Raw genomic sequence first — 25,764 nt, 5'->3', positions numbered from 1 at the left:
AGAGCTTCTATGCAGAAATAGCAGAATACACGTTCTTCTCAAGTGCCCACGGAGCATTCTCAAAGACAGACCGTATGTTGGGTAACAAGGCAAGCCTCAATAAATTCAAGAGGATTTAAATCATCCCAACCATCTTTTCTGACCACAATGCTATGAAGCTAGAAATCAACTACAAGAACAAAACTGGGAAAGTCAGAAATATGTGGAGAATAAACAACACACTTTTGAACAACCACTAGATCAATGAAGAAATCAAAGGGAAATTAAAAAATACCTGGATACAAATGAAAACGAAAATACAACATACCAACTCTTACAGGATGTAGCAAAAGTGGTCATAAGAGGAAAATTCATAGCAATACAGGCCCACCTCCACAAGCAAGAAAAATCTCAAATAAGTAATCCTGGGATGCATCTAACAGAACTAGGAAAAGAAGAACAAACAAAGCCCAAAGTCAATAGAAAGAGGGAAATAATAAAAATCAGAGCAGAAATAAATGAAATAGAGATTACAAAAACAGTAGAAAGGATTAATGAAACTAAGAGCTTGTTCTTTGAGAAGATAAACAAAATTGACAAACCCTTAGCCAGACTCACCAAGAAAAAAAGAGAGAGGGCTCAAATAAATAAAATTATAAATGAAAGAGGAGAAATTACAACAGATACTAAACAAATACAAAGGATTATAAGAGAATACTATGCAAAACTATATGCCCACAGATGGGATAACCTAGAAAAAACGGGTAAATTCTTAGACTCATACAACCTCCCAAATTGAATCAAGAAGAAACAGAGAATCTGAATAGACCAATCACAAGTAAAGAGATTGAAACAGTAAAAAACCTCCCAAAAAACAAAACTCCAGGACCAGATGGCTTCTCTGGAAAATTCTAATAAACATTCAAAGAAGATTTAATACCTATCCTTCTCAAACTATTCCAAAAAATTGAAGAAGATGGAATGCTTCCTAACTCATTCTATGAGACCAACATTACTCTGATACCAAAACCAGACAAGGACAACATGAAGAAGGAAAATTAGAGGTCAATATCGCTGATGAACTTAGATGCAAAAATCCTCAACAAAATATTGGCAACCCAAATACAGCAATACATTTAAAGGATCATGCACCATGATCAAGTGGGATTTATTCCAGGGATGCAGGGATGGTTCAACATCTGTGAATCAATCAATGCGATATGCCACATTAACAAAATGAGGAATAAGAATCACATGATCATCTCAGTAGATGCAGAGAAAGCATTTAACAAGATCCAACATCCATTTATGATACAAACTCTCCATAAAATAGGTATGGAAGGAAAGTACCTGAACGTAATAAAGGCCATATATGACAAATCCACAGCCAACATCATACTTAATGGGAAAAACTAAAAGCCGTCTCTCTGAGAACAGGAACAAGACAAGGGTGCCCACTTGCACGCTCTTATTCAACACAGTACTGGAGGTTTTTGCCAGAGCAATTAGGCAAGAAAAATAAATAAAAGGGATCCAAATTGGAAAGGAAGAAGTGAAACTCTCACTGTTTGCAGATGACATGATTCTGTATAAAGAAAACCCTAAAGAATCCACCAGAAAACTATTCGAAATAATTAAAAACTACAGCAAAGTTTCAGGGTACAAAATCAGTTTTTAAAAATCAGTTGCATTTCTATGCACTAACAATGAGCTAGCAGAAAGAGAAATCAAGAATGAAATCCCATGTACAACTGTAACAAACAGAATAAAGTACCAGAAATAAACTTAACCAAAGAGGTGAGAGACCTGCACACTGAAAACTATAAGACATTATTAAAAGAAATTGAAGAGGACATAAAGAAATGGAAAGATATTCCATGCTCATGGGTCAGAAGAGTAAACATAGTTAAAATGTCCATACTACCTAAAGCAATCTACAGATTCAATGCAGTCCCGAAGAGAATCCCAATGACATCCTTCACAGAAATAGAGCAAAGAATCCTAAAATTTATATGGAACAAAAGACCCCAAAAAGCCAAAGCGATCCTGAGAAAAAGGAACAAAGCTGGAGGCATCACAATCCGTGACTTAAAATATACTACAAAGCTACAGTAATCAAAACAGCATGGTACTGGCACAAAAACAGACACACAGATCACTGGAACAGAATTGAACACCCAGAAATAAAACTACACATCTATGGACAGCTAGTCTTCAACAAAAGAGCCAAGAACATACAATAAAGAAAGGAAAGTCTCTTCAATAAATGGTGTTGGGAAAACTGGACAGCCACGTGCAAAAGAATGAAAGTAGGCCATTATCTTACACCATACACAAAAATTAACTCAAAATGGATTAAAGATTTGCATGTAAGACCTGAAACCATAAAACTCCTGGAAGAAAATACAGGCAGTATGCTCTTTCACATTGGTCTTGGCAGCATCTTTTCAAATACTATGTCTACTTGGGAAAGGGAAAGAAACACAAGAAAAAGTTAACAAATGGGACTACATCAGACTAAAAAGCTTCTGCAAAGCAAAGGAAACCATGAACAAAACAGAAAGAAAACCCACCAACCAGGAGAAAATATTTGCATATCATTTATCTGACAAGGGGTTGATCTCCAAAATATATAAAGAACTCATAACAACTCAACAGAAAGCAAGCAAACAGCCCAATCAAAAGATGGGCAGAGGACATGAACAGACATTTCTCCAAAGAAGATATACAGATGGCCAACAGGCATATGAAACGATGCTCGACATCACTACTTATTAGGGAAATGCAAATCAAAACTACAATGAGATATCACCTCAAACCAGTCAGAATGGCTACAATTAACAAGATGAGAAATAATAAGTGTTGGAGAGGCTGTGGAGAAAAGGGAACCCTCATACACCGCTGGTGGGAATGCAAACTGGTGCAGCCACTATGGAAATCAGTATGGAGATGTCTCAAAAAATTAAAAATAGAAATACCATGTGATCTAGCTATCCCACTAATGGATATTTATCCAAAGAACTTGAAATTAACGATCCCAAGAGACTTATGCAGCCCTACGTTCATTGCAGCATCATTCACAATAGCCAGGATGAGGAAACAACTCAAGCGGCCTTCTACACATGAATGGATAAAGAAGATGTGGTATATATATATATATACACACACACACACACACACACACACACACAGTGGAATACTACTCAGCCATAAAAAAGACACAGTCATCCCATTCACAACAACACGGATGGTGTTTAGAGCATTTCACCAGGAATCTGGCAGCCCTGGACCTGCAGCAGCTCTGTGGCATTAGGCGCATTACTTCACAGCTCTGAGCCTCCTTCTCTGCCTTCCAGAAGCTCCCAGACAAGAAGAGGAGAAAAACTGTGATCACAGAAATATATGCGATGAAATAAGTGCTTTAACAACACGAATCCCAAAGCATGAGTAATACCAAATATTAATACCAAAGTGTGCACCCAATAGAAGGTACGATAGAGTGCCTGGCAAACTGAAGGCCAGCTTCCTGGAGGAGGTGTCTTTTGAGCTGGGCTTTGAAGGATATGTATCAGTTTGTCCAGGAATCAAGACTCTCTGGGGCAAAGCATTCCAGACACAGTTTGTACAAAGGCAAAAGAGGAGGAAAACAGCCTGACACATTCCGGAAACAGTGAGCAGGCAGACATGCCTGCAGCAGAGGGTAAGGCAGCAGGTGGAACTGACTGGAGATTGAGACTGATGTCAAAAAGCCTTGAATGCCGTACCAGGGAGGGTGTGCGTGATCAGGAGGGCAAGAGCAGGCTTTCAGGTGGGGAGGGATGTGCGCTTCACACCCTGGAAATGCCACTCTGGAGGCAGAGCTGACGGTCAAAGCTTGTCCACCAAACGCTGAGAACTAAATGCAAAAAATAACTGTTCCTATGGCAGTAAAAAGTTTGTATGTGAAAGTTCATACAGAAGCTTTATTCATAAGAACTAAAAACTGGAAACGCTGGAAATGCCCATCAACTGGGAAATGAATACAAAAAACTGTGGTATATTCATGTGAAACAGAATTCTACACAACGATGAAAAAATCACACTACAACTAAACCCAACAACATAGATAAATCTCAAAAAGACGCTGAGTGAAAGAAACCAGACACACATGCAAAAAACTGTCTACTGTGGGATTCCATTGAGATAAAGTTCCAGAACAGACAAAGCTAATTAGTGAGAGAAATCACAGAAAGCAGGTGATAGGAATCAGGGTAGCTGTTGGAGCGGGAGTGGATTGACTGAGAAAGGGCTCGGGGGAACCGTCCGGGTGATTCAGTTCCCCGTGATGTGTACGTGCCTGTGCAGGGACAGAGACCACGACCCCTACCGAAAAGGCCAGATGTCGTGCTGGCACATGACCTCAGCTCAGCCAGTCGGATGCCCCTGCCCAGAGAATGGAGAACCCACTCCGGTTGTGGCTACAGCAAGCAGTTCCAGAGCAGGAGTGACTCTTGTGCAAGCTGCAGTGTGTGATGGTCAGAGCTGGAGCCAGAGTCCTCACCACAGTGGTTCTATGGCATGATTTGGGTGAGGGAGGGGCCGACTGTGGAAGGCACTGTTCGAGGAGCTGAAAATACAGTGGAAGATGAGGCAGACAAGATCCTCACCTTTATGGTGGAACATTCTAGCTGAAGAGACAGAGAAAAGACAATTCCACAAATAAATAAACAAGGTAATTTTGGATAGTGACAGTGCAGTAAAAGAGTGATGAATGATGAGCTCCAATATGAGTGGGAGGGGCTACTCCAGACAGCTGGTCAAGGAAGGCTTCTCTGAGGAGGTGACATTTGACCTGAAAGCTTTCCAGGTACAGGGAACAGCATATGCAAAGGCCCTGAGGTAGGAATAAGTTGGCCTATTCAGGATTCAGAAAGTTTGGTAATATTAACATGAGCAAGGAGGAGAGTAGCATATGGTGAAACTGGAAAAACAGGACAGGACAGATCATGAGGGTCCATAGGCCACGATGAAGAGTTCAAATTTTATTCTAAGTAAAATTGGGAGCCACTGAGGATTTTAAAGCAGGGATGATAGGATCTGACTCACATCTTCAAAAGATAAGTGGATGGATTATTAGAGACAAGAGTGAAAGTGGAGATGTAAAATCAGGTAAGAGTAGTATGATGTTTGGTTTTACGTGTCAACCGGGCTAGGCTAGAGGCCCAGTTATTCAATCAAACACTAGGTGCTGCCATGAAGGTATTTTGTAGATGTGGTTACCATCTACAATCAGTTGACTTTATATAAAGAAGACTGTCCTACATAATGTGGGTGGGCCTCATCCAATCAGTTGAAGGCCTTAAGAGCAAAAACTAATTTTCTGAGAGAATTTCAGCCTCTCAAGACTGCAGCATTAACTCCTGTCTAACTTTCCAGCCTGCTCGCCCACCCTACAAATTTCAGGCTTGCCAGCCCCCACAAGCATGTGAGCCAATTCCTTACCAGAAATCTCTCAATAGATAAATAGATAGATAGATAGAAAGGTGGATGGATTGATGGACGGATGGGTGGATGGATAGATAGATGGATAGATAGAAAGATAGATGATAGATAGATAGACAGGTAGATAGATAGGTGAATGGGTAGATGGATTGATGGATGGGCGGATAGACAGAGTGATCCATTGATAGATGGATGGATAGATAGATAGGTAGATAGACAGATGACAGATAGACAGATAGATAGATGGATAGGTAGACAGACAAAAAGGGATAGAAACCAAGACATACCCTATTGGTTCTGTTTTTCTAGTGAACCCTGATGTATATAAGTAGTTAACCACTTCAAGTTTCTGTGAGGACTAGAGAAGACGTTTGTGAAAGCGACTACTACGTGCCCAGCTCACAGCGGGCACTCGGTTACTATTATTCCCGTCCCTCCCTTCTATAAGGTTCTGCTGAGTTGCTGGACCCTGAATCTCCAGGTCTTCCCCTGTCCTGAGAAAAAACACCAGTCAAATGCCCCTGAGTGGAGAGTGGGAGTGAGGCCCCTCCCAGGTTGAGTGATGCTGATATAGCCACTCAACAGAAAGTTCTACAGTCATTCAAATGAGAAAGGACCCTCCCCCAGAGGTCGGCCCTGACCACACACCCTGCCACCTGCCATGATTTACGTATGGACAGCACTTGCCATCACCACTGCTGTCCTTGTTCATTGTGTTCACTGTCCGTCTGCCCCTCCTGGAGCATCAGCTGCCTGAGGGCAGGGGGTTAAATTTGTTCAGTGTAGAGTCCCCAGCACCTGGAACAGTTACGGATGCATAACTGGTGTCCGATAAGCATGTACTGAATAAAAGCATGAATGAACGAACAGTGAAGATTATAATGCAACCCAAGAAAATGTTTATAAAATATAACTTTAACTGAAGAAAGCAGATCATAAAATATGTGCATCATGATTCTAACCCCATATTTAGCAAAAAAGAATACTGAATCTTCCATATGTCCGCACTGTGCTGGGCACAGAAAGTTGAATAAGATCAACTTTCTCATTTTTACAGGGTTCACGGTCTAGCGAGAAGAAGGACTGTAAGGCTATGGTTAAATGCTGGGCGGTGAGAGCCTGCCGAGAGATTTACGGGGTGCTGCAGGAGCCATGACTCTGGAACCTGAATAACAGAAGCTCTCGATTATCAAGGCTCACGGGGGCCAGGCGCCCTGCTAGTCTCTGCAAATACATCATCTCAGGTCCTCTTCACAACAGCCCCAGGAGGCAGGTGACAGCCTTTTCCTACTCCAGAGAGAGAACCACGGCGCAAGAAGTTAAGGGACTCGTTGCTCAGGGTCTCACAGCCAGTCGGGGCAGAGGCGGGATCAGAGCCGGGTTGGTGGGGCTCCAGAGCCTGTGCTGGCAAGTGCCGGGCCCCGTGATCCTGGTTGTTAGTACAGAGAGCTCAGCCTCAGGCACAGGATGCACAGAAGTTTGATGAGTCAGAAAAGAAAAGGAAATATACTAAAAATCTAACAGGGAGGTTGCTGGGAGTGGTAGAGTGGGAATGTGAACTTGACCGTACTTTTCAAATTCATATGGTTATGTATTTTCTTTTACCACTGAAAATAACTTTGCTAATATAAGCTGGAATTGAAAGTTTTCATTAAAATGTTAATTGAAAAAAAATTTGATTCTCACTGAATGCCCGACTCTACCACGAGGAAACCTTCATCTTGTGACGGATTCAGCCAGCTCTTTCTTCAGCTCACTGAACTTTCACTGTGCTCAGAAATGTCCGCGTCTTTGCTGACTCGGCATTGAGTTGTTTTTGCTGTGCCCTGAAGGGTTCAAAGTCCATATTAGAATGCAAGGGTTTTGCAACCTTTGACAATGCAGGCCTAGCGAGAATTCCCAAGCACTCAGTTTTCCTATCAACAAAGCTGAAAAATACTATTTTTAGCTTCCGTGGAAGCTGTTTTTGAAAGATGCTTATTTAAACCAAAGGTGGGAACACACCCAGACACTTGCTTTTTATTCTTCAATCCTCAGCTCCTTTCTTCTTCCTTTATATGCCTCGTCTTCCTACTTTTCTCAAATTTAGTTACACTCAGCTCAAAAGTCACCACCGCTGTGAACCCCCACAGTTAGTCGAGGATAGAAATCTAACTCAAAAGAGCTTCTACTTAAAAAAACAAAAATATGCGTATGTGGGTGGATTTATTGGCTCCCATAACTGGAAACCCAGAGGGCAGTCCAGCTTCAGGAGTGGCTGAGCCCAGGGCCCAAAATGATGTCATCTGAACTCTCTCTCTCCTGCATCTTTCAGCTTTGCTTCACTTCTGCAGACTGGCAGAAAGCAGCACTGGCAGCCCCTGGTCCACGTTCTCCCAGTTTAGCAATCCCAGGCGGAACAGGAGAGGGGATGACTTCTCTTTCTTTTCGTATGTTGACATACAAATTCAGGGCTGGCTTCTGTTTGGCCCAGCTTGGGTCATGTACCCATGACTGTGGCAGGCATGAGAGAGAGAGTGTCATGACCGAAAGTCTGACCAGGACCATACGCTATCAGGGAGGGGAGCTCCGCAAAAGAAATTGGAATGCTCGGCAAAAAAACCTACGTGGCAGAATTTTTGAAGAATGATGTCCCCAATTCTCCACCTGTCTGTATATCTACACCTATTTACAATGTCACTATGTAGCTCCTCTCATCGGGTGATAAAGTCTATTTTTCCCTAAATCTGGGCTGGTCTCGTGACTTGATTTAACCAATAGCATCAAGTGGAAGTGAAAGTGTGCCAGTTGCAAGCCTTGGCCTTAAGAGACCTTGAGTCTCTCTCTCTTTCTCCCTCCCTTCCCCTGCCATTGCCACGTGAACGTGCCCAGGTTCACCTGCTGGAGGAATGAGACGTGGCACAGAGCCAAGTCAGTCTGTTTGTCCCGGCTGAGGTCCCAGGCACACAAGAGAGCTCTGCCAAGATCCACAAAGCCACTGATAGCCCACAGCTGACCACAGACACACGTGAAGGCCTTGCAGAGGCCGGCTCAGATCGGCAGAACTGCCAGCCAATGTATAGACTTGGAAACAAAAATAACTGTTTACTGTTGTATACTCCCGAGATTTTGTGGGTATTCTGTATGTAGCATTATTGTGGCAACAGATAACTGATGCACTGGGTATCTCCCATATGTCTCTTGCATCCCCATTCTGCAGGCAGAGCTTGTCAATCCCCACTCATAATACTTAGTTATATAGCTCACGTTATACTGTTGCAATTTTTATATTGAGTTGTAATCATTCATTGTAATTATTTGTTTACATGTTTATCTCCTTGCCAATAAGCTCTTTCGCCAATAAACTCTTTGAGAGAGGTTTTTCTTTATTAATCTTTTGAGTCCAACACTTGGCAGTGGGTATGGTAAAGAGCAGAAACTGGTGAACCACTCATAGGAATTCTGAGCTGGAGGACCATCACACACAAAAAAACTCTCTATGAAACCTAGGCTGAGTGCCCAAATTACTAGCCAGGGTCAATATGTTTTCTTCTGTATCAGAGCCATTTGTCTTCCCCGCTGTGTGAGTTCCAAGTATTCATGTTTGTTGTATGTTTTCTGTTGGGTTGTTTCTCTTTCTTCTTATTAATTTGTAAATGTTTTTTATATTTTCTGGATATGTATCCTTTGCCAGATCCATGTGTTGAAAATATTTCCTCCCAGTCTGCGAACTCTTTCACTTTTATTTTGGTGTCACTGATGAGCATGGATTTTTGAGTTTTAATGAAGCTTAACTTTTCGATCTTTCCTTTATATTTCATACTTTTCGTGTTTATTTAAGAATGCCTCCTTATCTCAGGGTCATAAACATACCCTCCCCAATTGTCTGCTAAAAATTTGGGAGTTTTGTTTTTCATCTTTTGGTCTTTAATCCATCTGGAGTTGAGTTTGTATGTGGTATAAGGTAGGGATTCAAACGCCCCAGGATCATTCAAAGAATCTTTAACCTTCCCCGCCATCCTGGGGTCCCAGCCCACAGCAGGTTTCTCTACCTGCAGGGGCACCCGATGACTCTGTTTGGCTGTGCTAAGCTGTTTGTTGATCCCTGAACGAAGCACTGCCTCTCTTCTTTACCATCGCTTTCAACAAGTTTTATATTTACTTGGTAAATATAAGGGTAAGTCAGCCCACCTTGCTCTCTCTCTTCAAAATTGTTGTGGCTATTTCTGGGTCTTTATTCTTCCATACACGTTTTACAGTCACCCTGTCAAGTTATACACACACAGTCTTATACACACTAGAGTTGTCAGAATTTTGTTTGGAATTACATTGTATTTATAGGTTAATTTAGGGAGAATTTACAACTTGAAAAATTAAATCTTCCTATCTATGAAAATGACGTCACTATTTATCAGGTTTCATCTGCCTTCAAAATATGCCCCAAATCCAATAATTCTCACCACCTCCACTGTTAGCCCCCTGGTCCAAGCCACCATCGTCTCTCCTCTGATTGGTTAACCACGGCAGCCTCCCTACTGGTGTCTTTCTGCCCTCACGTCATCCCCCCTACAACCTACTCTCCACACAGAGCCAGTGACTCTTTTTAAGACCTAAATCAGGTCGTGGCACTCGTACCACCTAAAATCGCCTTGTAGCACCAGTGGTGCCAAAGTCCACCCTTAGGGAAACACAGGTTTAGATGAATAAATGAGGGAGCGAGTGAATGGATGCTGACTCCATGCAAGCCCCTGGGAAGAAAGAAACGAGCAAGTGAGGGGCGGCTTCCCCGGGGAAACCGGAACGGCAAACAGCGGCACCGGCCAGGGCAGAGCCGCGCACCGCCCTGAGCGCGAACGTGGGAGCTCCGGATGCAGACCGGGGGCGCGGCGAGGAGCGCGGGCGAAGGCGCGGGCACGGGAGCGGCCAGTCCTGGCCGCGTGGCTGGCCGGGCACGCGCTCCGAGGGCGCGCTCCTGGCGGCGGCGCGCGGGGCCGCGGCGGCGGGCGAGGGCTTCCGGTGGCGCGGAGGCGGCCCTGCGCGGGTCCGGGAGCGGCGGCCCGGGGAGCGGTGAGTGGCGGGCGGCGGGCCCGGCGCGGCGGGTGGGAAGCGCGCGGGGACCTGGCGGGGGGCGAGGGCTCGGGCGGGAGCGCGCAGGCGGCAGGCTGCAGGGAGGCGCGGCGCTCCGAGTCGGAAGCCCCATCGGCACGCCCGGGACTCCCGGGGCCGGGGGTGTCTGCACCTGCGACCCCTGCCATGCCGCTGCCTGACAGCTCCCCACCTCCGGCAGCCTGACCTCCCCCCGAGCTCGCCGGAGCGCCCGCCGCGGAGTGGGTCCCGCCGCCGACGGGAGGGGCTCCGCCATCCACGCCCCCGCGCGCCCTGCCTAGCGGTCCCGGTGGCCGCATGATGAAACTCGCCGCGGGGAGGACATCCAAGATGGCTGCCGCGGGGACAGGCCACCGCGCGAGCGATTGCTGGGTGGCCGGGTGGGCCCGACCCCCAAGCCCATCATGCTCCCAGCTCTTGTCTTCTCCTCCTCGGGGCCGGTGCCCTAGAACTCAGTCTAGTAGGGAAGCGAGAGGCAAGGAATTGGATAGCAGTGGCGCTTGCATTTCCGTCCTGCCCTCCTTATCTTTCCCACATGGCACAGGTCTCCAGCCTTCCCAGAATGACCATAACCACAATATCTACGAAAGGTGGCAGGTGCTTTAGGTCTGTTTACTTGTACATTCTTACAGCCCTGTGAGGTACTTGGTTTTGCCTTCATGATCCTGATGAGAAAGTTGGGGCTCAGAGAGGCTGAGTAACCTGTACAAGGTCACACAACTGGCGTCTGTAGGGTGAGGCCATCTGAGTCTCAGCTTCCTCAAAGATGCTTTCTCCTCACAGTGTTGTCTAAAATTGCCCCCCTCACGCACACATCCTTTGTTACATTACCCCTGTGTGTTTTCTTTAATAGCATTTGTCACCAGTTGGAATTAACTGTGTTGGGGCCGGCCCGGTGGCGCAGCGGTAAGTGCGCCCATTCCGCTTGGGGGGCTGGGGTTCGCTGGTTCAGATCCCGGGTGCGGACATGGCGCGGCTTGACAGGCCATGCTGTGGTAGGCGTCCCACATGTAAAGTAGAAGAAGATGGGCGTGGATGTTAGCTCAGGGCCACTCTTCCTCAGCGAAAAGAGGAGGATTGGCAGAAGTTAGCTCAGGGTTAATCTTCCTCAAGGAAAAAAAAAAAAAAAAAAGAAAGGAATTAACTGTGTTTCCTTGCTTGTTTTATTCTCTCTTTACGATCAGGGCCTGTTTGTCTTGCTTCCCTCTCTCTCCCCTGCACCCAGCATTTGGCTGCACTGAGAAGACCCTCCATGAATATTTGTCAAGTGCCTCCTTGAAAAAGCCCGGCTCTTAGTGACTTCAGAGCATGGGCACATCACCAGTCCATGGGCCACTGCCGTCTGAATCCCCATGGCATTTTGTTTGCACTTTTCTCAAAGTCATCATCTCTCTTCTACCTCACTTTTGAAGTTTGACTTGGGTGCCTCTAGATTTTCCCTCCTTATGTCCATCCACAGTTTACTGAGCGGCTTCCATGTTCCAGGCATCTTAATGGATGCCGGGGGGTGGCAGGGGTGGGGTACACAGGGAGATGAGGGGGCTTTGCAGCTCTCACGGAGCTGGACTCAGCCTTGACACTTAAGATATGTAAGATGAAGGGGAGCTCTTCAGGAGGATGAGTGGAGGCTGTACCAAGAAGTTCTGGGGCCCCACGGAGGTCCTTTCTCCCCTCAGGACTGCAGGTGTCTCGCTTGTAAAAAAATGCTGTTTGGAGTGAAGGGTCTGTCCAGCTCTGATATCAGATGCCCTCAGTGTATTCAGGGTTAGACTGAGTGCACAGGCTGGTCCACCGTCCGACATATTTGCTCTCTGATGCCTTAGAATGAAATGGGCATTGAGACCCTACCACACAAGCCGTCGTTAGGTGCATTCAGCTGGACTGTGGTCATGGGTGGAACCAAACTTCTGCTTGAGGTTAAAGGTAAGAAGTCAGTAGCAGTAATTAACAGTCTCTTAAAAAAAAAAAAATAAGTTGACTGTTGTCTAGAAAGTGAAAAATTATGTCTCAGACTTACACTTAATTGTACAAAGTTCAAAGTTAAGTTTTTAGTTAATTATTAATTTGTAAAATATTTTCATAGGCAGTCTATCTAATCTGTGCATCAATTTCTCAAAGTGGTGGTGAAATATTCAACGATGACTATGTCCAAAATACTAGTTTGGTAGTATTTGATCATTTTTACAGGCCCATGCCACTGTCTCAAGTGGAAACCAATAGAATTTTTTTAAAAAAATGGGTAAGAACTTTATCCGTCCTAAGAAATTGATTAAGAAACCCAAACCCAAAGTTGATCTTAAGGACTGGATATGAACAATGACTGAATTGTCCGCTGGGTGTTTCAAAGTCAATAGAAGAAGGAGCTGTGCATTGTGCGCTGGGGAGGACCGTGGCAGGGAGACAGGCAGAAGGCAATAGTTTTCCATGTCTTCCTGATTCTAGAAAGGTTCCCTGGAATACAGGAGGGTGTGCAGCAGAAAGCCATTGTTGAGTGGAAATGCCCTTTGAAAGAATCTAATTCTTTGTACAGGATTCAGCTTTCTGATTTGTAATTTGGTCTCCTGCCTGGCGACGCCCATAAGAAAGGAATGCTGAGTGTGGAGGACCAGCCCAAAGCCAAACGACTGGGTAAATGTGCTGTGTAGGGTGATGGCCCTTGGCAGACATGTCCTCTCTGGCCTCCCCAGGGTCAGCAGTGTGTTGTAGTCAGGCCCAACCCCCATTTCCACGCTGTGTCATCTTGGACAAGGCACTTGATTCTCTGAGCGACTTTACAAAATAGGGGACATTTTCTTGGAGGGCTGAAATTAAGATTTGCTATCTAACAATGCATGGAAAGCCCAGTGTCTGTCACATAATGGGCACTCAGTCATGTCCCCCGTCAGTGACGTTGACAGGCTGTTTCACACCAGCCTGGCCCTTACTAAACAAACCAGGGCAGCCAGACTGTTAACTATTTCAAACTGCAGTGGTTGTAATCAACGCCAGGTTTCAGTTTTAATAAGTTAATTCTCATTGTTCATCTTTAGCCAGGGGTGAAGAGCTTTGTTACTGAATCCCTGATAAAGCACATTTCCTGAGAACTTGTTGGAAATTTTGGAAAATTCTTTTTCTAACAGTTAAGCATTTTCCTGGCATGTAGCTGAAAGTCTGAAATAAAGTTTATCTTGGAGGAAAGTTCTTTTTCCTAGACATTTCTTCTCATCTTTCGGAAGAAGCCCTGGCCACTGAGCCCCCTTGCATGCCTCCCCACCCCCGCCAGCAGTGCCTGCGCTGGTGGGCACGGCTTGAGCCCTTCCAGTCACCAAGGACTGGCTTGTTACAAATGGGCTCTGCCTTCATTTAGCATCTTGCAATAAATAAAGGTTCAAAAGCCCCCTCATACGCCTCAGCTTGCTCATCCTGCCAGCTCTGTGAGCCAGCCCTCAGCTCCATCTTCCAGATGAGGAAATTGAGTCTCAGAGCTGTGAAGTGACTCACCCCATGACTGCCTGGAAAGGAAGGGACGGACTCAGGACTCTGGTCCAGATTGCATTTGTTCAGGTCCAGTTCTGATTCAGTAGGTCGTCAGGGTAGGCACTGGGCCGTGGGACTGGGAGCCTCCCTCAACAGGAACCAGCCAGAAAGAACAGGGACAGCAAGCAGCATGATTGGCCAGGCAGTCACCTAAATGTGTATATTGCCCCTGCAGGAGGATAAGCATCGTCCCTCAAATGGCAGGGCCTTTGGTCATTATTTATTTATAATTTTTATATTCTTTCCAGCATAGTGTTTCCAAGACTTAGCTAATCATAGGATACCCCTGGGGTACTTCCTGAAATATCTGATTCCTAGGTCCCACCACAGCTCTACTAAATCCCGATGTCCAGGGAAATGCTTTCTGGGTCACAACCACCTCTCCAGGGAGCGGGGTTCTGGAACTGATGACTAGAGCTTGTAACCAAACTGGTCTGAGGGTAGATGAAATGATATAAGGAAAGCTCTTAGAATAAGTGGGTGTTATTAGGCCATATCCTAATTTTGTCGATAAAGATAGAGAAACTGGGAGCCATGGGCTAATGGATATGAGCTCACAGAGTCGTCGGTGCAGTTGGAGCTGGAACTCAGGTCTGCTGCCTCCACAGAGACGGTCTCTAAGCTCTGCTCATGCCTCCCCTCAGCCCTCCCGTCCAGAGGGTCCAAGTTACAGGACAGTTCGGGAGGTGCAGCCTGGAGCCAGGAATTCAAGTTCAGCTAACCAGCTGGTTCAGGGAGCGTATTTGGAAACTAAACTGATCACCATTGCCTCATTGCAGCAGACGTTAACCAGCCGGGAAGGCTTCTGTGTGGTGGGAGGCGGTCCTGGGCCTAGGAGTCAGGGGACGGTCCTCGTGCTTGCATAGCTGTGCGCTGACTGTGTGACACGCAGGCAAAAGGAAGGCAGCATTGCCCTCCCAGAATTGTGGATGAAGATTGTGATGTAATCTGAATAAGGACTTGACAAAAGATGGAGTTAACTCACATTTCCAATAGGCTTATAGTGTTATGAATAGAGAATCTGTGGCCTGGCCCTCACTTCCACTTTAAAAGCTTAGAAATCCTGTAACTGAGTTAGTGTGGATTTCAAAGCAGGTTTACTTCGTTGAAATAATGGGTATTTTTGAAAAGTGTGTCCAAACTTGGATACTAGGGTCATTCATATCACAGTCTTCAGTAAGATATACCCAGGTCAGTAAGAGAGTAAGTTGAAGACTTCACCAGCCGAGTTGGGTGATGTCCACACAATAAGCTCTGCGTGGGAAGGGCGTCTGTAAGTGTTCGAGGAAATTTAGGCTCTATTTATTAGAATGTGTTTGCTGGGGCTGGCCTGGTGGCACAGCGGTTAAAGTGTGCGTGTTCCGCTTTGGCGGCCCAGGATTCGCCGGTTCGGACCTGGGTGCAGACGTGGCACCACCTGGCACACCATGCTATGGTAGGCATCCCACATATAAAGTAGAGGAAGATGGGCACGGATGTTAGCTCAGGGCCAGTCTTCCTCAGCAAAAAGAGGAGGATTGGCAGCAGTTAGCTCAGGGCTAATCTTCCTCAAAAAAAAAGAATGTTTGTTTTTCAGCTTATTGTTTCTTGTCTGTTGTGTCTGTCCAAACCCAGGGCCAAGCCAGTGCTGGGTACAGTAAAGGCCTTCAGTGGATATTGAATGCATAAATTACTTTTGTTTTTGGATGAATGAATAAAAACACTTTGAGAAATTTATTTTGATCAGGCTCCATGATACTGTATTTACCCAAAGCCTTAGCCAAGAGATTAAATTTTAACAGGTTTTTTTCCCCTTTAAGAGGTTATTTCTGTCCCCTTTGAGGGCTTAATTAATGCATCAATAAATATATAATATGTAAAATAACCTCTTTAGGAATGACTCATTTTGATGCAATCTAATGCTGTAATTATTAATGGGCCCAGATAGCTGACATCCCTAGTAAGTGATTTTGTCTTTAAGTGACTTTGTTTCTTAGCATAAAGGGGTGTCACTCAACCATAGAAAAAAAATTTGTTTTTTTTTAAAGATTGGCACCTGAGCTAACAACTGTTGCCAATCTTCCTTTTTTTTTTTCCGCTTTATCTTCCCAAACCCCCCCGTACATAGTTGTATACCTTAGTTGCAGGTCCTTCTAGTTGTGGGATGTGGGACGCCGCCTCAGCGTGGCCTGATGAGCAGTGCCATCTCCGCGCCCAGGATCCGAACCGTGGGCCACCGCAGCAGAGTGCGCAAACTTAACCACTCGGCCACAGAGCCGGCCCCAGAAAAAAATTTTTTAATCCTACTTTTTTTCTCATATCAAAAAAATATTTTAATACCTTTGAAATCTAAATTTATCTTTTAAATCATTCGTGAAAAAGATTCTCAAGTCAGAATGAGCACTTCAGTTGGTCAAGCTTCAGGAAGCTACATAATGCTATTTAAACATAGAGAGACATCCCTTCACCGGGCATTTCCTCCTGAAGTCTCTGTTCCAGAATCTTATGCCTCCTTCGCTTCTCTGCACCCCTATTCCATCATTTCATCAGATCTTGGAAAATGAGTTTGTTGAACATCAGAAATCTGCCCATATGGTGTTGTGTCAACCGTAACGTCTTGCTGCTGACCGTCTGCAGTTGCTGACCTAGCTGGTCAGTGGTTAGTGAACTGCTGGGGGAGCTCTTCACATGGTCCCCCTGTGGCTGTGAGGCTCCGCCATCCCTGTCTCCTTTCCCAGCCTGAATTTGTGAAGATGTTTCGCAGGTTCTGCATAACTCTCAGAGCCTCAGGCAGACACGGCAGAGTCGATCCTTCCCACTGCTGTCTTCTGAGTCTCTCCATGGCGCCCTTTGCTTGCTCCAGGTGTTATAAAGCTGATGAAGTCACATTCTTGAACACTTTCTTCGGCGTGCTTTGCAGTCTGCCCCTTTGAGGGAGGACTGTCCCTTGTCCTTGCCACCTCTGCAGTTGGAAAATATCTATCTTGTTCTCTGAGACTTTCTTTTGAACCATGGGGCTCCATGATCGTCCATGCCACCCCCAGGGTCATCATTAAACTGCACAACGTGATGACTTCCCCCAGTGTGCTCTGCAGAAACTCCTAGTTGGGAAGCACCTGCTGTAAAACTGTCACCATCCATTGCTCATGAAATACTGTCACATTTGGGTGGTCGGGGTGCTTAAGAACACCTTCTAAAAAGATCTCTTAATCTGGACCAATTTCGGTCTCGGTGGGGAGAGGGACAAGTCCAGAGACAGCAGGTGCCAGATGGCTGTGCTGTCTCCACATCAACCACACTGCGGGGACCCTGATCCATCCCCTCCCCACCAGCCCAGCGACTTCGCCTCCTTCCCACGAAGGTGCCCGCGGAGGCCCTGGCCCCCCACTGCAGCCCGCTGGTCGGGACTGAGTGTGCTAGGAGAGGGGGGGGGGGGGGACGGCAGGACATGCCCCAGAGCACAGATCTGTGGGATGCTGCAGGCCGACCAAGTGGCCAGACCCCGCCCAAGCCACAGCGGGCGGGTGCAAAGGGGACTTGCCCAGGGACCCCGCGTGGTAGCCGAGGCCATGGGGGAGCCTTCGCCCAAGAAGCCACTGTGGGGTCAGGGCCCCAAGCTGCGGCCCTCTCTGTTGGCTGGCTCACGGTATAAAATGGAGCGGGTCCAGGCTTCGATGACGGGGATCTCCAGTGCCCCGTCGGCCTGCCGCCGGCGCCCTGACCCAGTGCAAAGAGCCGCTCCCCGCCCACCACCCAGGTGGCCAGGCCAGGCTGGCGGACGGTGGGTGAGGAGGGAGTCGAGTGACCCAGGACAGTGACGGGGACAATGCCTGGCCCCAATGTTTTCAGTGTGGAATAGGAAATAAGTTTAAAAAAAAAACATGGGACTCCTAAGTATGGAAACTGGTTGGTTTATTTGGAGTGGAAGAAGTGAAAACTCTGCATGCCCTTGAAGGTTCATGTGTGACAATGCCGTCTAATGAGAACAGGAGAGTCCTAGTTAATCATTAGAATGTTCTCCGGCTTGCCATCAGCCACCTGTGTGACAATGTTCCTTGGCATTCCTGATGACCTTTCTGTTTGTGACATTGGTGAGGCGGGGACAGGTTACCAAGTCTGGTGTTTCTCATGCCAGTATGCAGTGCTGTTTGAAAGCCTTCAGCAGGGAGAATAGTGGTGTGTTACCTTCCTGTTGCTGCTGTAACAAATTACCACATGTTTAGTAACTTAAGGCAACACATCTTCTCACAGTCTGGAGGTCAGGAGTCTAAAATGGTTCAGCGTTTCTTCTGGGGGCTCCAAGAGGGAATCTGCTTCGTGCTGTCTCCAGCTTCCAGAGGCTGCTCGCATCCCTTGGCCCATGGCCCTGCGTCCTTCCATCCTCTGCTTGTCCTCCCATCTGCTTCTCTGCCTCTCCTGCCTGCCTCCTTCTCTTGTAGGGACCCTTGTGATTACATCAAGCCCGCCATCATAGTCCGGGACAGTTTTCCAGTCTCAGGACCCTTAAATGCCTCACATCAGCAAAGTGCCTTTGCCATATGAGGTAACATATTCACTGTGTGTGGAGATTAGGATGTGGACCTCCTGGGGGGCCCGTCATTCTGTCCACCACATACAAGCCAATCGATCCGAGCTCTCAGTGTTGTTTTAGTGGGCGTGGCCTGAAGTCTGAAAATAAGCCTGCTTCCTCCCTTGCTGGATAGACAAGGGCTGCCTGTGTGTGACATCTCAGAATCTTACTTTCCTCTTCTGGAAACTGTGCACGGTGGGCATAAAGCACACCATTGTGAAAACTGAGATAGAATGTTCTGCACTGGCGCACGGCAGGAGCTCGCTCTTAGACAACCTCTAGCACAGTTCCTTGTATGTGACACAATCTCCAGAAACATCGTGGTTCCTTTCTCCATCTCTCCCCTGTTTCTCTGCCTGTCGAAGAAGAGTCTTCGTGAGGCCTCCGTGCCGTTCTCCTTGCTCACACGCGCTGCGGAGCCACCCCGGGGTTATCGTGGTCAGAACTGCGCATTGTCAGTAGACTGGTTTTTATTTCAAAGGAAAAAGGAGGGCCTCAAAGAGACCAATTCTGTGGAGACATCACTTGATATATTTGAGGGAATAAAACAGCTAAAAGTGAGTAGTAGAGTAGAAAGCATGGCCTGGCAGGGCTGGGAGTCCACTCCCACTTTGGGACCTCCCAGACTTTCTTCTACCCCAGCACCGGTCACACAGCCCGCGAAGTCACTTCTCTGTCTGGGCCTCGCTTTCCTCGTCTATATGGTGAGCTTTAAAATGGTGGCTCATTTTAAGATCCTATCCAGCTCTTATGCTATTAGAACATTTTTATTTTATAAAGTAGTCATATTTTAAAACTAGATCATGTTTGCCACAACGACCTAAATGTTGCTTATATTTAACAAATTGGTGATGGTTTGTTATTAAAACTAGAATTCTATGAAAGCTACTTTGTAATTTTTAAAAACTATTTGTATGAAGCGTAAAGGAGAAATAGCGACAGTGAGAATTATACTTGAAAGGGAAGAAAAATTACTCGGTGCTCAATTTTATGAGAAAAATCCGCATCTGATATCCGCTGGGGAACACGGCAGATTGCTCAGGCCGGAGAGAGGGCACAGGCAGTGCAGAGAAAGATGCAGGCAGGAAACGGCTCCCAGCTTCATGTATAGCCACAGCCTGGTGCCTAGAGAGCCGGGGGTGAGGCCCAGAGTGCCTGCAGAGTCACACGCCCGGCCTTATGCTAGACCTGCTGAACAAGAATCCTGAGAAGGGGGATGGCATTTGTCTTTGTCGAAAGCTCTCTGGGTGATTTCCATGTGTGCCATGGGTTAGGAACCACCGGTCTCTGCCAGGGGCTTTGCAGGAATAAACAGTTCCCAGAGAAGGGGCATCTAACAGGCCGTGCAGTCTCTCCCGACTTGCTACGACCATTGCTTAGAAGTTTCAGAACTTACAAAGGTGACTGTCTTTGCAGTGTTCCCACCCCTAGGCTGGCCCTCGGGAGTTATATCCCCCTCTCTTCACTAGCCCAAAATGGGAGTGAGCACCTGCCAAGGTATTCTTCCTTTTGGCCAATGGGACTGCGCTAGCCTCGCTTCCCCTGCCTTCCAGGACACCACACTCTCCAGATTCCCCACCACGGGTCCCTCCCTCAGCCTCCTCCGCTGTTAGACTTCTCTGACCTCTGAACGTGGAGTCCTTGGAGCTCTTCTCTATTTTCATTCGCTTCCTAGGTGATCCCACCCCATGGCGTGACTTTAGATACAGTCCCAGTATGGACCACGCCCAGATGTCTATCTCCTGATCGGGCCTCTCCCCTGAACTCCAGACTCACCTGCTCAGCCGCTTCCTGACGTCTCCGCTTGGACGTCTCCTGAGCATCTCAGACTTAATCCGTCCTAACTGATTCCTGTTTTCTCCCTGAGACTTGCTCCTCCTCCGGTTGTTCCAACGAAACGCCTTAGGAGTCATGCTTTTTCTTTCTCTCATACCGCACATCCAAGCTGTCAGGAAATCCTGTTGGCTCCATCAGTAAAATATCCAGAATGTCAGCACTTCTCACCACTCCTTCCTACCATCCCCGGCCTGCGCCTCCACCAGCTCTCTCCTGGATTACAGCAGGAGCCTCACAATTGCTCTTCTGCGTCTGCTCTATCTCCCACTGTATCCTCCACACAGCGGTCAGAGAGAGCCTTTTAAATTGTAAGTCCTTTTAAATTTTAGTCTTCTGATCAGAACACTCCAGTGACTGCCATTTCCTTCAGAGTAAAATGCAAAGGCCTTACAGAGGCCACAAGGCCCCAGAGAGTCTGGCTCCAGCTTCAGTGTCCCACCATCACCTGTCTGACCGCTTCATCCCCTGTCTGTCCTCCTCACTCCCCTCCAGCTGCAGGCCTTCTTTCTGTTCTTTGAAGACACCAGACACTTTCCTGCCTTAGGATCTTTGCAATGTCTGTTCCTTCTGCTCTTCCGCCAGATACCCACGTGGTTCAGCCCTACACTTCCTTCTGGTCTTGCTCCAATGTTATTTTCTCAATGAGGCCCACCCCGATGACCCTATTTAAAGAGGCAGTCTGTCCTCAGATCTTTCTTATCCCATCTGTTATTTCCCTACACCGTTTATTGCCTTCTGATATAATGAACAGTTGATCTGCCTTTGATGTTTTGCGCTGTTGCCTGTCTCCTCTTCCATCCCCACCATCCCAATGTCAGCTCCACTGGGGCAGGAATTGCTAATTTTGTTCACTGATGGAGCCCAAGAATGTATCATATGGTAGGTGCCTAATAGGTGAACACTAAAGGCAGCAGCATTTTCTAGACCTTAAAGGAAAAACAAAGCTAAAAGATTTGTCCTGCTAAGAATTTCTTCTGTTTAAACTGTGGTCTAACTGAGGGTATGAATTGTTGCTTTTATTCGCCCATTCAGAAATGGGAGGGGATAAGACCAGATTATCCGCATAATTATATTAGCAATTATTTGGTGACATTTAAGTGTAGAAACAAATTGTGAACTATACACATAAGTGTACATTCAAGTTATAACCCGTGGACAAGGCCAGTGGGACCTGTTTCTTACAGGTCCGCATTGAGGTAAGTACAGAAATTGAAAGTAAGCATTTAGAAACTTTCTTAACAATGTGACAGAGTCATATTATAGTTGCTGAATCTAATAATAAAAAATTAGGGCTTTTATTTTATAGCTAACATTTTCATTTAATTTGTCTCAAAATTCATTTTTAATATATTTTACGAAAGTATTGGTTCATGATAGGGATTGGAAATTAGAAAAACCAGAGCAGGTTCTTCCCCACGTGTGGTTTGAGAAGTGCTGGTCAGATGACACCAGGGTTGACTTATGAAGTTGGCGTGAAAAAAAGATTGAGAAATTTTGGGACCTTCTGGAACTTTATGAATCATCTCGTGGATTTTCATAGTCTTCTCTTGTAGTAGTTTTCAGCTTTTTCTACTTTTGTCTTTTTTTCCCCCCAAGCAGTAGAAGTCTCTCTTCAAATGATCGCTGCGATAAAACCCGGATGTAGACGGCAAATACAAGCACACCTGCTCTAGTTGAGTGAAGCTCAGGGGCTCGGAGCCCCCCGGCCTGCATCCCCGTGCTCCGGGAGGCCGCTGTGGAACCTCGAAGAGCCTCACGTCCCTGCAGACCAGTCTAGAAGCTCTGCCCCCTGGTACGAACTGGAATTTTGTTTGGCGTTTTGTATGTTTTATAAATAATGCATTTGATGTATTCTAATTTGAAATTTAGATATTTCTGCATACAATGACACAGCTCTTTGATGTCCATTCTATTTCTTGTATCCCTGGACTTATTAAACATGCATGACTTTGATGTGTTCTAATTTGAAGTCCAGACATTTCTCTTATCATAGCACAATCGGCGGAAAACCAGCAGGGACAAACCTGTCGTCTAAGGAAGTTGTTTCTTGGTTTATTGCAACCACACACCAGAGGAACCGGGGGTCTCTCACCAGCAGAGGGGAGAGGGGTCTTTCAGAGCGCCTTGGAGAATGGCAGGGTTCAGACGAAGTCTAATGAAGCAGCTTTGTTCGGCTCACAGCAGGGCTGGGTGTAAAGGTCTGGACCGTGAGGTGGACCCGCAGCCTTGTTTCCTTGGAAACTACAAATTAAGAAAGACGTGGAATGTCGAGTCCAGAGACTCTCTAATCGGAGACCCCGCCCCTGGATTGTAAATCCTGGCTCCTCTGCTCCATCGAGTGGGGTGCTTCCTTCTTCCTGTTCTGGCTTCAGACAGCACAGTTCCCAGTGGTCTGTGATTATAGAGAATAAGGTTTCTCAGTGAGATAAGAAAGCAGTGGTCACTCAAAGAAGGGGGTTGTGACACTCTCTGGCTGCATTGTGACCTTGGGAGAAGTATGGCTTCCCACAGACTCTGCAGCTGGCTTTCTCTGTGCAAGCTGTCCCAGCCTGCGCGAGTATGGTGGGGCTGAGTTTTACTTCCTCACTCTCACTGACCGGCTCTTTCACCTGCACTAGATTGCTCAGATCCATGGGCCTCACATGCTCGATGCTGATCCAGTGGCATGAGATGTATTCATTTGAGGTTGTGATACAGGACGAATGACGGGAGTGCCTAGCATCTGCACCTGACATCTTAGTGTGCCTGGGAACTAGTAAAGCACTAAGAAACAGCCTAGTGAAAAATGACCTAGGAAAGAAAACTGCTATGAGAACTGGTGTTAGAAATGCAGGAAAGGGAAACAGGAATAAGAAAGTGATGGTTTGAAGCCTTCATTGTGGCTGCATCCTTTGACCTTCTGATGCTGTGCAGAGCGATCTGGTCCAAGGCAATCACCAGCTACAAGGGGCTGACTCATAGACAAGGATGCAGCGTCATTTATCCTTGTGAAAACTGAAAATGACATAAACACTAGAGGTGTTGTTATATGCCCAAAATGAGTGCTTAGTACCCGGGGGAAAATTCATGCAGTAAGTGCAAAAAGTATCAGGATAGTAAGATATAGAGTATGGCATCAACTTTATTTTTTTTTATTATATGATAATATTTTAGAAAATGTCCGCAAGGAAATGGACTAAAACAACAGTGGTTACTTCAGTGTGGCTGAATTATAGGAGATTTTGTTTCTTTATTCTTTATTTCCTATAATCAGCTTATATTATTCAGAATGTTACAGTAAGCACATATTACAATACAATGCCATTCCAAAGATAAGCATGTATTACTCAGAGAAAGAAATTAGTTGCTTTTGGAAAAAAGTAATGGTTCTTAGCCAGAAAATAGGAGTTTTATGAGGGAAATTATATGCTGCAATGTTATTCCTGTTCAGGGGGTTGTCAGAATGTGTTTTTCCCATTATGTCCCAGTTAGATTTAAGAACATAATTTTTCGTTTTCAATTGGCACTTTATATGCTGAACTAGACTGAATGAATCTGAATGTTTTTTAATTGTAGAATTTTTAGCAATTAAGCCTTTTTTTGCACAATTAGTCACTTCTACTGGTAGAAATAACAAATTCAGTAAACCAGAGTACAGTAGTAGTTTGACATTGGTTATTTCACCCAGGAAAAGGGTTTCAAATTTCAGACCCTGTTACTGTTGATGTATTTTTAACTTTTATATTTCTAGTTTTTCTACAATTTTCTAGATTTCCGAAAGTAAGGAATGATAAAATACAGTGTACTTACAAAGAGAAATATGTGGGAAATTACTGAAATTTGGTTAAGATCAACTGAGATTTGTAGACAAAATTCACTTTGGATTTAGATTGTCTTTCTGCTGTTTATAGCAAAGTTATTTTTGTAAGCAGCAATGTGCTCAAATCTTTACTTGAAGATTAGTGTGACTATGAAGTTTCTAAATGTGTAGCAGCATTATAAATGTTAACTAGACTTGTCTTTTTGACCCTCCTCCAGCCCAGGACGATGTCTGGAGAACTTCCGCTGAACATCAACATCAAGGAGCCTCGATGGGATCAAAGCACATTTGTGGGACGAGCCAATCATTTCTTCACTGTAACTGATCCCAGGAATATTTTGTTAACCAACGAACAACTAGAGAATGCAAGAAAAATAATACATGATTACAGGTAACATTAATGACTGTGCTTTTGGCTTACGATATTAATCGATTGTCACGTTAGCCTATTGTCTTTAAACCTTCACTGAGTGATTTTACCACTTTTTTTTGCAATGGAATCCTTTCTACAAAAAAAAGAAAAAATGTGGGAAATAGGAAACTTGTTTTATCCCCCATTTCTGACCCTCAATGCAGATATCAAGAGTTCACAGTAATCTGAAAATTAGGCAACCCTCCAACTCCTAGGTACTAAGCTGTGAGGTCCCTGTTTCCCAGCACCCTGCCTCCTACTCTACCGCAGCCGCCCCCTGCATCCACAGCCGCCCCCTGCATCCACAGCCGCCCCCTGCATCCACAGCCGCCCCCTGCATCCACAGCCAGCCCCTGCATCCACAGCCAGCCCCTGCATCCACAGCCACCCCCTGCATCCACAGCCACGCCCTGCATCCACAGCCACCCCCTGCATCCACAGCCACCCCCTGCATCCACAGCCACGCCCTGCATCCACAGCCGCCCCCTGCATCCACAGCCGCCCCCTGCATCCACAGCCGCCCCCTGCATCCACAGCCAGCCCCTGCATCCACAGCCAGCCCCTGCATCCACAGCCAGCCCCTGCATCCACAGCCACGCCCTGCATCCACAGCCACGCCCTGCATCCACAGCCGCCCCCTGCATCCACAGCCACGCCCTGCATCCACAGCCGCCCCCTACATCCACAGCCGCCCCCTGCATCCACAGCCGCCCCCTGCATCCACAGCCAGCCCCTGCATCCACAGCCGCCCCCTGCATCCACAGCCACGCCCTGCATCCACAGCCAGCCCCTGCATCCACAGCCACCCCCTGCATCCACAGCCACGCCCTGCATCCACAGCCGCCCCCTGCATCCACAGCCGCCCCCTGCATCCACAGCCACTCCAGGCATCTTTCTGTCTCTGTATGGAAACAGCAGCATGCAGAAAGCAAGTTGCCAAGAATTAGGGTGAGTTGGTTGCTTCTGAGATGAAGCCCCGCTGAATAGGCCCCACAGGCAGGAGCTGAGATGGGAGGACGCTGGTGGCAGTGCCTGTGGGGATTCGTAGGTTTGGGATGCACTCCATCAGTTCAGAAGGCCAGGCAGGAGGTGAGAGAAGAGAGAGAC

At 46.4% G+C, this 25,764-nt stretch overlaps 1 protein-coding gene across 22 annotated transcripts in view; it reads left to right on the top strand.

Moving 5' to 3' along the window:
* The first annotated feature begins 10,369 nt into the window (after window positions 1-10,369).
* SFXN1 (sideroflexin 1) overlaps window positions 10,370-25,764 on the top strand; it is a 45,988-nt gene continuing 30,593 nt past the window's right edge. For 6 of the 22 annotated variants that reach the window (XM_070517075.1, XM_070517072.1, XM_044777652.2 and 3 more), the window contains exons 1-3: window positions 10,370-10,506; window positions 22,043-22,238; window positions 24,464-24,636. In XM_070517075.1, coding sequence (XP_070373176.1) covers window positions 24,627-24,636 — 10 coding nt within the window. In that variant the 5' untranslated portion in view covers window positions 10,370-10,506; window positions 22,043-22,238; window positions 24,464-24,626. Of the gene's footprint in view, window positions 10,507-11,398; window positions 11,452-12,368; window positions 12,469-20,285; window positions 20,755-22,042; window positions 22,239-24,463; window positions 24,637-25,764 lie in introns of those variants that run through there. The other 16 variants (XM_070517076.1, XM_070517073.1, XM_070517061.1 and 13 more) reach the window with 8 other exon arrangements.

Source organism: Equus asinus, chromosome 9 (assembly GCF_041296235.1).
Source record: "Equus asinus isolate D_3611 breed Donkey chromosome 9, EquAss-T2T_v2, whole genome shotgun sequence".
Lineage (NCBI taxonomy): Eukaryota > Metazoa > Chordata > Mammalia > Perissodactyla > Equidae > Equus > Equus asinus.
The sequence above is the reverse complement of the archived record's forward strand: the minus strand, read 5'-3'. Positions and strand labels throughout refer to the sequence as shown.